This window comes from Cottoperca gobio, chromosome 7 (genome assembly GCF_900634415.1).
Source record: "Cottoperca gobio chromosome 7, fCotGob3.1, whole genome shotgun sequence".
NCBI lineage: Eukaryota > Metazoa > Chordata > Actinopteri > Perciformes > Bovichtidae > Cottoperca > Cottoperca gobio.
The window spans coordinates 11,093,005-11,107,020 of NC_041361.1; the positions used below are offsets into that span (position 1 = coordinate 11,093,005).

Below are 14,016 nucleotides of genomic sequence, written 5' to 3' on the forward strand. Positions count from 1 at the left end.
ATGTATGAGCATAATGTTTTCATTTTCACATAAAACGGCTGCAGATGGAAATTCTAGTCCGTTTTGTACATAGATCATTACAAATAAATGATGTAAACAAAAAACAGTATTTATTTATGAGCAATTTTGTTTCTTAGGTTGTGTCGGGGACTCTATTGTGCGCATTTTATGTTCCCCATAGTGAGTGCACCAATCCAAAACTTACATCCTAAACATAAACACAGCAGACAAACATGCACACACAATATGCACATGCTCTATGCCGATCTTTGTGATCACTGGGCAACCGCACACAAAGGCAAAGCCTTGCTCTGCTGTGCACAATGTGGACAGTGTCTGAGCACGAGAGGATGAGGAGTACTGGGCTGTACCGTTAACACACAAACACACACACACACACCCACACACACACACACACACACACACACACACACACACACACAGTGGATTTGGCAACAGGCCACATCCTGCGTGTGTCTGCACAAGCCAAAATAACATGGAGACATCCAGTACATCGCCCATAAGCGGCGTCCCCTCAGCTGCACCAGTGCAGGGTCCGATGCTTTGTCCTTCATGCTGATTAAAATGCTAGATTAGGTCAGCTGTAGCAGACTGAGTGCACAGCAGTGATAATTACTCCATAATTACACCATATTGTGTCTCTGCTGTGTTTCACCGCCATCATTTGACTTTTTACTCAGTGGTCACGTGCACAAATCCAAATCAGGCAGCTTAAGTGGATGGATGGACCTGCTCTATAACTCAGCAACCATTTAAAGGACCAGTGCATTCCTACAAACAGAGCACATCTCCATCAGGGATCAGCGTGCATGCATGTGCGTGCATGTGTGCAACTGTTATCCCTAAGTTCCCTGCAGCTATGAGAGTGTATTAGCAGTGGGGGGAAGGATGGCAGCGAGACAAAGGGGACGCAGAGGCAACTGCAGACAGCACTCTGCTCATTTTTGTCTTCGCCACTTCTCTTTAGGGAACCATGGCTACAGGCGGGAGCATGTGCCTTTAGTGGTTTGAGGGAGTGTGAGGTGTGTGTTCGGCTTAGTCCGGGGTGCACGCAGGACCAGAGGGCCCTCCCACTGAGCAATAACTCTCCTGCTCTTTCCTGGGGGGGGGGGGGGGGGGGGTTGGGCAGAAAGAAATGGAGAAAAGGAGTGAGCAAAGGCAGAGGGGGGAGGGTGAGCGAGGAGATGGGAGGATAACGTTCTTTAGCTCGATGTCTTTAAGTCTAAACCTCATCTCTATTTTACTATAAAATGAGGTGGACTTTGAAGAGAGATATGCTTTATGTTTGCCCTGCTGCAGCAGATACAGACTCTGGAGTGTTAAAGGAGCAGGGGTGGATCCAAGAGAAACTCTACAGCTGAGCAATGACATTGATCCTTAGTGACAAGGGAGCTGTAAAAGCGCTGAGAATACACACACTAGAGGGATGTTGTGCATGTACATACTCAAAAGGGGAACTGAAGCATAGAGCCAATGCGGATTACATAAGCACTGCATTGGGAAGAGGTCTTTGCTGTCAGGTAGCATCCACAGGAAGCTGAAATGAGCCAAGTTGCAGAGAAGATGTGAAGATCACACAGAGGGAACATAAGAGAGGCGTACGCGGTCACTCTTTCTAACAAGGCTTTGATATCAGTGTAATTATTTAACTGGCACTCGATGTGCTGATCTGTAACAGTTTCATTGCAGGGATATGTTGTCATGACAACAACAGGTAGCTGTTTTATCTGTTTCCTGTCTTTTTTATAGACTAAAGGAAGAGGCAGATGTACCACGCATGCATTTCCTTTCAGGGAAACAGTACAGCTGTGCAGATGCCTTTTCACAGAAAACGTATCAGTCCTGTTTCACCATGTAACCGCAGTGTGCATCTTCTTGTCTTACAATATAACAGAGGCGTCAAGAGCCTGGAGTAGATTTACACTATACGCTTCAGTCACTGACTCACAGCAGTATTTCTCGGCAGCACATGCAGTGCAGATACTGAAGCAACACTATGATATATACAACCAATTGATGAAGTCAGTAAACATGTCCTACATGCCAGAGTCTCGGACGATATGGCGGCCAACCTGAGCAGCCAATCCAACTGTGTACGGGTGTAAGGGAGAGGATCACAACTATTGGACGTTCTTGCTCATCTTTAGGGCGGAGTTTAGAAGGTCATGACATTTCTAACTATCTGTTGAACTGTCACAGATGCGCTAACTTCTGCAAATATTAGCTTTGCCTCTCTTTTATTGATCCTAGATTTATGCAAATTACAAATTCAAGAATGTGTCACACAACAATAAAACTTTGCCTTGACCTCCTGTGGATTCACAGGTCAGAGTTCATATTTGTCAGATAGTTTGTCAAGTGCGGCCTTACTACCAAGCAGCGTGGTTGAGCACAGCTTGGTTTCAAATGTTTCAGTTGGGTATTCTATAGGCCTCTTTACCTGGTATATCTGTTTGGTAACACATCATCACCTTTTAAAACAAAGTAACTTTGAGATAAAAGAGAAGTTTTTAATCAATGCACGGTCTAGATTTCTGGAATGCAGTCTGTTACTATGCAACACATCAGCTCGAAGATATTCCCGTAGAGGATTTTCATCCGCCTTCTGTCTGTGTCTTCCCTCCCAAAGCTGTTTCTTCTTCCTGTTCTCTTTGACTCACATATTCCACGGTTTTTGATTCACAGCTGCTTGGGAGGCGTCTTTGATAAGTAAATATGCATTTTTTCCCCCAGTTGCTATCCTTCCTGCCTTGATACTGACTGTAGTAGGGTAAGGCTTAGAGGCACCTTTGTGACAGGAATCAGTATGCCACACGGGCTATATTTAAATGCTCACTCTCTGCCTCTTCTCCATCTCTCTCTAATTACTGGGATGGCTTTTGATGTTCTAAACAACTCAACAAAATATTAATATATCTACATTGTGTGTTGACCTAATATTTTAGATTGTATTACACTCATTTCTCAATTGTTTAAGTAAAATTAAAAAGCAAAATCTTTAATCTTGTAAATTATGAAACTAAGTAGGCAATCTGGGACTTTAATTCTGTTCATTTAAACAGGTGCAGAATGTAGTTCATTAACAAGGAACTGAACTTTCCCCAAATATAAACCAGAAGCTTCTCTCAATATGTTCTTATTCCTTTGTGTTTGTGAGAGGGTAGGACAACTTTCATCTTTCCAGTCTGATACTGTAGGAAAGTAGGTTGTTAGTAAAATCTGTACCAATCTTTGTTTTCGGGGCCATGAATATGAAAATGTATCTTATGACTCACGTTATTTATCATACGAGGACACACTCTAGCAGGAAGGGTTGCACACACAACATTCTCAACTCCTGCTATAATTATCTGACATGATTAAGCTTTCTGTTTACTCTTATGATTCATCGGCTAAACTGCTGAGTGTGCTGTTTGCTGCCATGAGGTGCAGCTGCTCCATTTGCTAATTGTAAGAACTCCTGCTCGGCCCTCTGGAAGTGTGACGTCACTGTACATCAACAAACCACAGGTGAAGCAAGGATTCTCTCGCCTTCACACGCTTAACCTTGAGACATTTAAAGACTACTGGTTAGAGATTCGTGTACTTGTCTGATAGTTCTGCTGGTTTAGCCTGATCTTCTTTGGATCTGTCTCTGCATAGATGCGCAACCTGAAATACAAGATGTAGTTACATCACACAAGGGAAAATAAAATCTTTGTGTGACCCAAAATATCTGTTAGCAGGTGCACTCAGCTGCAGCAGAGAATGCTTTTTCAGCCTACACCTTGGCACAGCAATATCAAATCTACATTTGTGTAAGCACATTTATTTTCTGAGTTGGACCCTATTTATATTTACACTGTATATTCAATGTGGAGCATTCAAAGCTTGTGCTCAGGATTGTGCCTAAGCATTATTCTTTATATAATAACGATGCTCTCTCATTGGGAAAACAAGTAATTACATAAGCCCTTCTTCTGTAGTCTACAAGCGTGAATTATCACAGTGTTACTCGGGCACCAGCAGGAAGTGGACCCAAAAGCACGACCCACAGATAAAAAGGTTTGAGTAATAGTCTTTACTTTAAAAAAAAAAAAGGCAAAAAAAAGCAGGTAACTGTCCAAAACAACAGACAGAAGGGAGTAACAAATAAACACTTTGTTTATAACACTGGAACGCTTACTGAAACAGACAAGACGAACGGGCACAGGAGGAAGCAGAGACTAAATACATAAGGGAGGAAAGGTGGTTAGTGAAACTGATCTGGGCAGGGCAGGTAAACACACAGGTGGGAAACACACAGGTGGGAAACACACAGGTGGGAAACACACGAGGGCAGGAAGTGAAGAATCTGAAACAAGAGAGAAGGGTCAAATAAAACTGAAGACTGAAAACAAGGAAAACACAATTTAGACATGGAACCGGGATGTGACATGAATAAATTGGGACGAATGCAAACACAGGAGATCCATTAAATACAATCTATTTAACGTGTAACTGTGGCTCCATATCTTAGATTTATAGAAAATGTCATACTTTCTATTCACTTGAATGTGCAAGATCCTTATCGGTTCTTGTTTTCACGCTCGTCATCCCTCACTTACAGTATATCTCAAAAGTGAGTACAACCCTTTAGATTTTTGCAAATATTCTGTTATATCCTTTCAGGGGATAACATTATCCTACTGAAACTTTGATATAACTTAAAGTAGTCAGTGTGCTGCTTGAATAACAGTATAGATTTATTGTCCTTTGAAAATTACTCAGTACACAGCTGTTAATGTCTAAACAGCTGGCAACAAAAGTGAGTACACCCCATAGTGAACATGTCCTAATTGTGCCCAATGATGTTGTTTTCCCGCCCTGGTGTCATGTGACTCGTTAGTGTTACAAGGATTCAGGTGTAAATGATAAGCAGGGCTGTTAAATTTGGTGTTTTGGGCACAATTCTCTCTGAATGCTGGACAACATGGCACCTCATGGCAAGGAACTCTCTGAGCGGCTGAAAAAAAGGATTATTGCGCTTCACAAAGATGGCCTTGGCTATAAGAAGATTGCCAACACCATGAAAATGAGTTGCAGCACAGTGGCTAAGATCATACAGCGGTTTTCCAGGACAGGTTCCACTCGGAACAGGCCTCGCCAGGGTCGACCAAAGAAGTTGAGTCCACGTGCTCAGCGTCATATCCAGAGGTTGGTTTCCAAAAATAGACGTGCGAGTGCTTCCAGCATTGCTGCAGAGGTTGCAGAAGTGGGATGTCAGCCTGTCAGTGCCCAGACCATACGCCGCACACTGCATCAAATCGGTTTGTATGGCCGTCGCCCCAGACAGAAGCCCCTTCTGAAACCGATGCATAAGAAAGCCCGCAAACAGTTTGCTGAAGACAATGAATCCAAGAACATGAGTTACTGGAACCATGTCCTGTGGTCTGATGAGACCAAAATAAACCTGTTTGGGTCAGATGGTGTCCGGCGTGTGTGGCGGCACCCTGGTGAGGAGTACCAAGACAAATGTGTTTTGCCTACAGTCAAGCATGGTGGTGGCAGCATCATGGTCTGGGGCTGCATGAGTGCTGCCGGCACTGGGGAGCTGCATTTCATTGAGGGACACATGAATTCCAATATATACTGTGACATCCTGCAGCAGAGCATGATCCCCTCTCTTCGGAAACTGGGCCGTAGGGCAGTTTTCCAACATGATAATGACCCTAAACACACCTCCAAGATGACAACGGCCTTGCTGAAGAAGCTGAAGGTTAAGGTGATGGACTGGCCAAGTATGTCTCCAGACCTAAACCCAATTGAGCACATGTGGGGCATCCTCAAGAGGAAGGTGGAGGAGTGCAAGGTGTCCAACATCCGTGCGCTCCGTGATGTCGTCGTGGAGGAGTGGAAGAAGATTCCAGAAGCAACCTGTGCAGCTCTGGTGAATTCCATGCCCAGGAGGGTTAAAGCAGTGCTAGATAACAATGGTGGTCACACAAAATATTGACACTTTGGGCACAATTTAGACATGTTCACTATGGGGTGTACTCACTTTTGTTGCCAGCTGTTTAGACATTAACAGCTGTGTACTGAGTAATTTTCAAAGGACAATAAATCTATACTGTTATTCAAGCAGCACACTGACTACTTTAAGTTATATCAAAGTTTCAGTAGGATAATGTTATCCCCTGAAAGGATATAACAGAATATTTGCAAAAATCTAAAGGGTGTACTCACTTTTGAGATATACTGTACCTGATGAAGTTCACCTCCCTAAAGACTGTGGACGTGTGACACTAATTTGAGGGGTTGATTGTTAAGTTATAAAGCTGTTTTTCTTTTGTTTCAGATTCATCAGCCCTTTGTCTTTCTCCTTAAGTTCATAAATGCAATTATTTTGAGTTTTATAAAAAAATAAACCAACGTTCAAATGACTTAAAATTCCTCGCTTACATGAAGTCTGATCCGATTGCCTTTGCTCATAGTTTACTTTTCATTTTCAGCCTCCTAATTAACATTGTGCCAAACTAGAGCTCTGCCCTGTATGAATGAAGAGATAAAAGGGCTCTTTGCTTTCCAAGCGGTAAATAACCGCTGCCTCAAAGGTCTCACGGACAGTAGTGGTGCCACTGATACAACCTTCATATGTGAAATATACCAGGCTGCATTAAACTTGATGAAATCCACAACATTGCTTAACAGATTACTTTAATACCTGTTCAGACATGATGTGTCCTGTGTCTTCACCTGGACAATTTCTGCTAAACTCCATCTGCTTCTTGTAATAAAAAGAAAAGTCCATTAATGTGGAAAAAGCTCTGGACAGCTGTTGCAGTTGTTCAGAAGAAAGACGGGCCTTAGTTGAGATTCTTGTTTTGTAAAGTGACAGAAAGGTCATGCTAGTTGCCATGACAGCCACAGCTAATTGCTCTTACACGAGTCAGTCTGAGTGGACAGCCAAGGCTGAGGATGCAGACAGGAAAGACAACAAAGGGGTTTGGCATTCTTCAATGCACCCAGAAAATGTTTCCTAGACTGTATTTGAAGAGGATTTTGTTTAATTGAATATGTTCATGTTGCTGCACAGCCTGTTATTGCAGTTTCACACGACTGAGATTATAAGGTTGGGTATTGTGTACAAAACTAATAACACTGTTCCTGATTCAAGTTTGGAGAAGTAATTACTGGACATTTTAATTTCTCTCACAGAGTACAGGTCAGGGAACTGCTATTCTCATATCGGTGGGTGGGTGGGGGGGGGGGGAACTGTCGCTAATGAAGAACAGCTTGAGCAGAGCCTTCAATCTGGGATGTTGACAACCCAGCCAAAGATCCCAACAGTTGCCAGCTCCGTTGTTGTGTCCTGTCTGTGAGGTAAGTCAGTAAATCTGTCCGCATTACTAAGAAAAGCAGAGGGTCTGTTCTGCTAAATCAGGCAGACAAAAAGCCGTGGAGCCCCAGCTATGAATCAAAGAACAGAAAGTGAGAAACTGTCTCAACACACACACACACACACACACACACACACACACACACACACACACACACACACACTCTCACTAGTGCATATCCGTGCATACTGTATGTACAGATGCAGTCAAGGGCACACAGACAAAAGCCGCAGAAGCACCCACACACCCACCTTCACTTTGCTTTTCTTAAGCAAACAGCCTCAGGCTCAGTGAATGAGCATGTCAGCAGTGTGGGCTGACATACTGTCACACAAAGAGTGTGTACGGAGACAGATGCCTCCTCAGCCTTCTCCTGTCCAACATACAAACACGACCTGAAATATCCTTGTTTGTCATACGTGATTTGGCTATGGATACTGTTAATTCAGGGAAGACAGAGAATCTTTATCTCTGTCGATGTTGGCATTAAAAAAAAACCTTCAAAGGTATGCAGAAGTAGGGTACGTCTGGTGGAGTTGATCCTTATCACTGTGAAGAGAGACAAAGGCACCCTGCACCCAGATAGACAGGTATATCTGTGAGCACCAGAGGATGAAGAGGCAGGCAGGCAGGCAGGCGATGTGCCAGGGTTCTCTCCACAGCCAGAGACACTCTAATTAAGGAGCACAGTGGGGAGAGGGGGCGAGAACAACAGCTCTGCACTGTCACATAATGATTTTCTTATCATGTCTAGTACAGGAAACACTGCACATCTCTCTTCTGACGGGTATGCACGTCTCTGTGTTTCTTGGGAGCCCCTCCTGAGCGGCCATCTCGTCACACCCAGAAACATGCAATCACCAAAGCCTTGGTGCTAATTTCAGCGCCTGAGAGGGAGAATATTCAAGTCATCCTGCCACAACAGAGCAGAGCGACGTTTGATGGAAATGAATGTAAACAGCTACAGATGTATCGTCTTAATCCATACCCTGAGAGCTTATTTTCACTCTGTCATCAATCCATTTCATAGGGGAGGCTTGTCACTGGACATTTACATTGATGCATGTTTAATCCACCCACGATATTGCTCTGCATAATCATTGATACATATTTATATCTCTTGCATTTCTGTAATTCTATGCCCCTAATACCAGATGTCCAATGACAGGGAAGGGAAATACCTGCAGAGAAGGGCAAAGACTCACTTTAATGAACATTCTGGACCCAAAGTCTTACTTTATAAGTGCAGACAAAATACTGAGTCCATGCCGTTTTATTTCAGTTTAAGCCATATCATTTGCATTTGAACAATAATGCCTGAAGAAATACAGTCAGATGGGATGATGTCTTCTTATGGACACCGTCTTCAGCTTCAGTGTTTTCAGTACCATATGTTCAGTGCTCCATTTTTCTTTTTATGTCACAATCTGCTCCACTATTCAGAAAGCCAATTTCCCAGTCTGTCACTGGAAGTCATTCTTCTGTTAAAAGGTCTAAAACATAGTGATTATATGTATATATTATCATATATATATATATATATATATACATATTATTTTTTTAAATCATATATCAGGTATGTACTTCTACACATTAAAACAGAAAGGAAAATAATTGTAAAATAACAACAGTTAATAATTGATAAAGAGACAAGAGAGGAAAAGGGATGATAATGAGAAATGGATGAGCTTGACTGAATGAATGTTGGGAGAAAAGGCGAGGTGGGGGGGGGGGGGGGGGGGGGGGGGCAGGGGAATGTTTGACCAGATGGGTTCTGGTCTGCTTTGTGAGAGCAGCAGATGCCCTGAGATCCGAGGCCACAGAAATGCCCCCAGCCGCTAAACAGCAGAGCGCTAAAGAGGACAAGTCAAGTAACTGTAAGCCATGTCACATGTGCACTCTTTCTGAGATAGAAATATAGGTTAAAGGTATTTCATCCCAGAACTCTGTAGTGTTGCCACTAAGATGATCAGCTGGATGATATTAATTATATTCAGTTGCAACATGGTTAAATGCTGGTCAGAGAGCCAAGCGAAAAGTGAAAAGCAGAGCTCGTGTGTCCTGCTTCGCTGCCTGAAAAGAGATTTAAAACTATACAGCGCTTCTCTGTTTGCAATATTTTCATGTGTATTTTTGCTAGTGATGGCTAGGACACTTCATTCAACAACAGATGAGCCTTGAATTATTTTGTCTTTGTTGATCTTTTGAATTGAATGTGTTTGTCTCTGCATGTAACTACCATAACTCATCTTTAACCGTATTTGCACTGCCATCAGAAGTCCAGAGGCGATCAGTTCATTGTGGTCAAACACAAGGTGATAGTCATTCTCTCCGTCGTACATACACTGCAAGTGCGCTGCTGCTAAAACTGCCCCGAGCACCATAGAAACACATGACTCATCATCTATAGCAGATGCTCTGCTTTCTCACTGACTTTGGGCAATGAGGTTTGGGAGGTGCCGCAGGACTGTGGGTTTGAGATGATGATACAGCTGCATGCCAAGCAGACACCGTCACATCGTCTCTTGTAGAGGAGAGCAGCGCCCTCTAGTGGACCAAACAGGCAAAAGGCAGGACTGCAAAATACCAACGTTGTTTTTGGACTAAAAGACCGGACTTCAGATCAGACGTGTGACACTAGTACGTTGACTGATGTCACATAAAAGGCACAACATAATTTAATAATTGAAGTATTAAAAGGTGCTATATGATAAGACTGGTGGAATTCTAAATGTTTTCTTATTGTCAACATATTCCATCAAAGGACCAACTTAAACTTAACTTAAATTCATCTATCAACACTTTATGACTTCCCTGGCCTGTCTGTCAAACTCATCCCTGAGTCCATTCCTTCTTATTGAAGATGTAAATCTGTGACACAAAAAACAGCTCAATTATTTCCTAAAACAGCTGTGCACTGTAGTTTTTAGCAAATGTTACTCACACAGGAGTAAGTTGTGCATTTGTTCGTTAGTGAATATTATCAGCAGCAGGGCTGTGTATGTGTGATCGACCTAAAACAAACTACAGTGTCCACTGTTTCACTGTAATGAAAGAACATGTTTTTATTAGGTTTTGGAAACAATGGTGGTCCATGGCACAGAAGAATAAGCTACATCTTATATACACTTTAGCTACAGGCAACATTTGCTAGAGGGATCAATGATTGTTGGTTTTGGTCTTATCATGGGGTTTGTTGACAATAGGAGAAATATAGAATATCACATTATCATTTAAACATAATACACTGCACCGTTATTAGGCCCTCTCCACTATTATGTCTCATTTACCTATCCATTTCCCTCATATCATATTATTCATTCATAATAAGTTATTTGACCACCTGTTCTGTCTCATGTCTGCTTTTACCTGTGATTCAGTTTTATAAAATACATTTTCATTAGTGAAATCTGATGATTGGTATAACCCTTTCACTTTACTGTACTGTAGTATTTGTTTTGTTGGATCACATACTGTGCAGAGTGTGTTTAAAGTATTTGTTTTGCATAGTCAGTTGACAGTTGAAAACTCTTTGGGAAAAGCCACTAACCTTCAGGTCTCAAGATAAAAGCTCCATGTATCAACTTCATAGAATAACAACGTTTTAAAGCGCCAGTTATCTCCATCCCTGCTTGAGGACTGCGAAAGGTCCGTCTTGAAATCAAAGACTTTGTGACAATACAAAGTCTCCATTTGAAGAATGTCTTCTGATTGTCTTCCCCCATCAGTCATCCTGTGTTACTCCTTTAACACGAAGCTCCTCTTTAACCCTGAACAAATAGTCTGGATCTGGATATCCAAAGCTGGAAGGGAGAAAGATAAACTGCGGTGAGTACATCTCTGGAACAAGGATAACAACTTTCCGTTTAGCGTACTGAACCTGTATTCTTAATGTATCCAAGAGTTTGCAACACCTGCTAAGTATTTGTAGTTTAATTAACCCAGCAAATTTACAATTTGGTTGACATATGTATTATATAATTGTTCCTTTTAATCTCGCGCCATCATCAGTTCAAAATGTAATTTTCAATACTTTATGACAAAGTACTCACATTTCCCATCTGCCTAAGCAGTGCATTTAGTTTAAGTACATTTATGTAAGTATTATGTTCACTTACAGGTGAAAAAAGTGATAATTATACAGCAATAATGTGCGTACCATTGTGGACCACCTTCCATGTTGGTCTTGTGATGAATGTCGTTCCAGGTGATGACGTTGTTGAGGCCTGTGGTGACAGATCGACCGATGGTGAAGGTGAGTCTTCTCTCGAAGGCTTTCCTCAACAGCTTCAGGACTTTTTCCCCCTCCTCGTTGGCTGGCAGGAAGGCAGTACGAGAGGTGCTGCTGTACCTCACCCCGGGGTTTGGGTGTTCAGGCTGTAATATGGTAAACAACAACATATATGTAACATACATTGATCAACAAGTATGGCCCACTTGTGACAACTTGACAACGTATTTTTTACCTTTTTAAATCTAAAACTTTGTACAGTGGGCGTTGCTTTAAAACAACAGACTGGACCTGAGGAAAAAAAACCTTTCGGTGAATAATGGTTGGGTGACACCGAACTGAATTTGCGGATTTTTAAATTGGTTTAAGATTGAAGATTTTATAAATAAATATAGTATTCCTGTCTCCCAACATGAGTAGAGTACTGCAATTAAGGCAATGTCAACTGGCATTTTATGCTTATCACGTTGCAGCTCAAATATATATATGAAATTGTTACTTTAGCCAGTTACAACATTAATGGTGGCATTTTCATTTTTGACAAAAAATGTTTTAATCATCAGAACTTATTCCAAGAACAATGATGTCTATAAAATATAAATGGAAGGACCGAGCTCCGAAGTCATCCATCGTTATTACCCGATTATTTCCATTGTTTGTAAATGTATATGCTCCTTTTGTAATTATATGGTGGAAATGCTAGTACACAGTTTATTCAGTGTATACATGTGACAACATTTAGGCTGATTATTATGTTGGATCATTGAATAACTATCACATTTAAAAACCTGTGATCGAAAAATTAAACAAAACTATTAATTTATGCAAATTCTTTGTCATTATACCTGATTAGGTAAACCTCTTGTGTGGGTTCATATGTTTGTCATTTTTATTTTAAATGTTTTCTTTCTTTTTCTTCATGTGACTTAATTTGTAACCTTTATTTACACTTTGGTTTCTAGTTGTGTCTATATTTTATTACATTCCCTGTAGTTTTATGTTCGTAATTACAAAATATTTTTCAACAAAAAGTTATTTAAAAAAAAACAAAAACAAAAACAAACGGAATTGGCAGCCATTTTATCATACCTAATCCAGAAGCTTTAATGTGTCCATGCAGGGCTGTCGATTTGTCAAACAGCGCCCTCTGGTGGACATGTGTAATATCACAAACAGCTGAGCGATGTAGTCAAACTAACACGAGCTCTGTTGATATGTAGCATACTCATGTGGCTTCTAGCTTGCAGTGTCAGCCTCACCCCTTGTATCCCTGCTGGAAAACTGTACTGTATGACAAGAGATCCGCACTGCTTAAAGCCGGGCAGGCACTGCCAGCTGCGCATCACCGTCATCGTGCCCTCCGGCTGGGTCCCCGTGTACTCTCCGTGGTAGGTGTTGCATATCGGACATGCAGGCTTCAACTTGAAAACCGAATCGATACACACAGAGCAAAAAGAGTGAAAGCACTTTAACGTTTTCTTGTCCTGAATTGTGTCCAAGCAAATGGCGCAGTCTTCCGTACTTTTACAGACTCCACCGGAGTGGTTGTTTGGTGTCTTTTCCATTATTTTCCGGTATGTGACGACAAGAGTGTTGCCTCTCCGTGTACGGATGTGTCCGGAGATACGTGACGTCAAACTAAGGAAAGTACCAATTCATTTCCACTGGGTGATGCGTGTTGGAGAAACGTAGAGAAGTTTGTTTAAAACATAGCATTCTCTATTTTGTCTAAAGACATTATCACTACATGCGGATGTAATAATAATAATCCTTTGAGTTACATGATAAATCTTTCACATACATAATTTTATCCCAAACTTTGATCATTTTCTATTCAGTTGTAGACACATAAAACCATATGACAAGCCTAAAAAGTAAACACATTATTATATTTGAAATAAATATTTTCTGAAGCCCCTGATTAAGGTATATTGACTTCTTTGATGTTATTATTTGTTATGTTTAGATACATATTTGTTATATATTTAATTGAATGTATTTACTTTTCATATTTCATTTAATTTTAACACATTGGAATCTTTAATTGCATAAGAAGATCCTGCTGAATGCTTCTGTTCACAATGTTCAATAAAGAGAGAGAAAGGATCCACTGGGTGATGCACATCCATGTGTAAGGAAGTAGTGCAAACACTGGCCTCTGATTGGTTTAAACTTGATACTGGTTGTATTGGTAATTAGCACATTTCATGAACAAAATGTAAACAAAAAGGTTGCCCCCAGTGGTGGAATAAACTGTCCTGATGTCAGACAGAACCGTCAAATGTACTATACAATTCTGCGGTACTTACACATGGCATTATACTTCCTCTAAAGGGAAATATTGTACTTTTTACTTCAGTTCAGACGGCTAGTTCCTTTAGTTTTTTACAGGTGTGGTTTTGTTAC

General features: G+C 41.2%; 1 protein-coding gene across 2 annotated transcripts; it reads right to left on the reverse strand.

The window, feature by feature from the left end:
- Positions 1–8,584: 8,584 nt before the first annotated feature.
- On the reverse strand, positions 8,585–13,524 carry LOC115010658 (probable E3 ubiquitin-protein ligase DTX3). Of its 2 annotated transcripts, XR_003832502.1 has the most exons (4): positions 12,870–13,524; positions 11,539–11,756; positions 10,930–11,182; positions 8,585–8,872 (listed from the first exon to the last, which is right to left on the reverse strand). XR_003832502.1 is itself a non-coding variant. In XM_029435350.1 (3 exons), exons 1-3 carry the CDS (start codon positions 13,173–13,175, stop codon positions 11,104–11,106), a joined length of 603 nt encoding a protein of 200 aa, XP_029291210.1. In that variant the 5' UTR covers positions 13,176–13,524; the 3' UTR covers positions 8,585–11,103. The 2 variants fall into 2 exon arrangements, 1 of the variants encoding a protein (XP_029291210.1); XM_029435350.1 differs by having other exon boundaries at positions 8,585–11,182.
- Between the last annotated feature and the right edge of the window lie 492 nt (positions 13,525–14,016).

What these genes read in the sequence shown, in the direction of transcription:
- LOC115010658 (XM_029435350.1), bottom strand. Translation starts at nt 13,175, where the DNA reads ATGGAAAAGACACCAAACAACCACTCCGGTGGAGTCTGTAAAAGTACG. An exon ending in TTCCAGCAGGGATACAAGGG is followed by an intron (nt 11,757 to 12,869) that starts GTGAGGCTGACA and finishes ACCATATTACAG; the next exon opens with CCTGAACACCCAAACCCCGG. An exon ending in ATGGAAGGTGGTCCACAATG is followed by an intron (nt 11,183 to 11,538) that starts GTACGCACATTA and finishes TCTCCCTTCCAG; the next exon opens with CTTTGGATATCCAGATCCAG.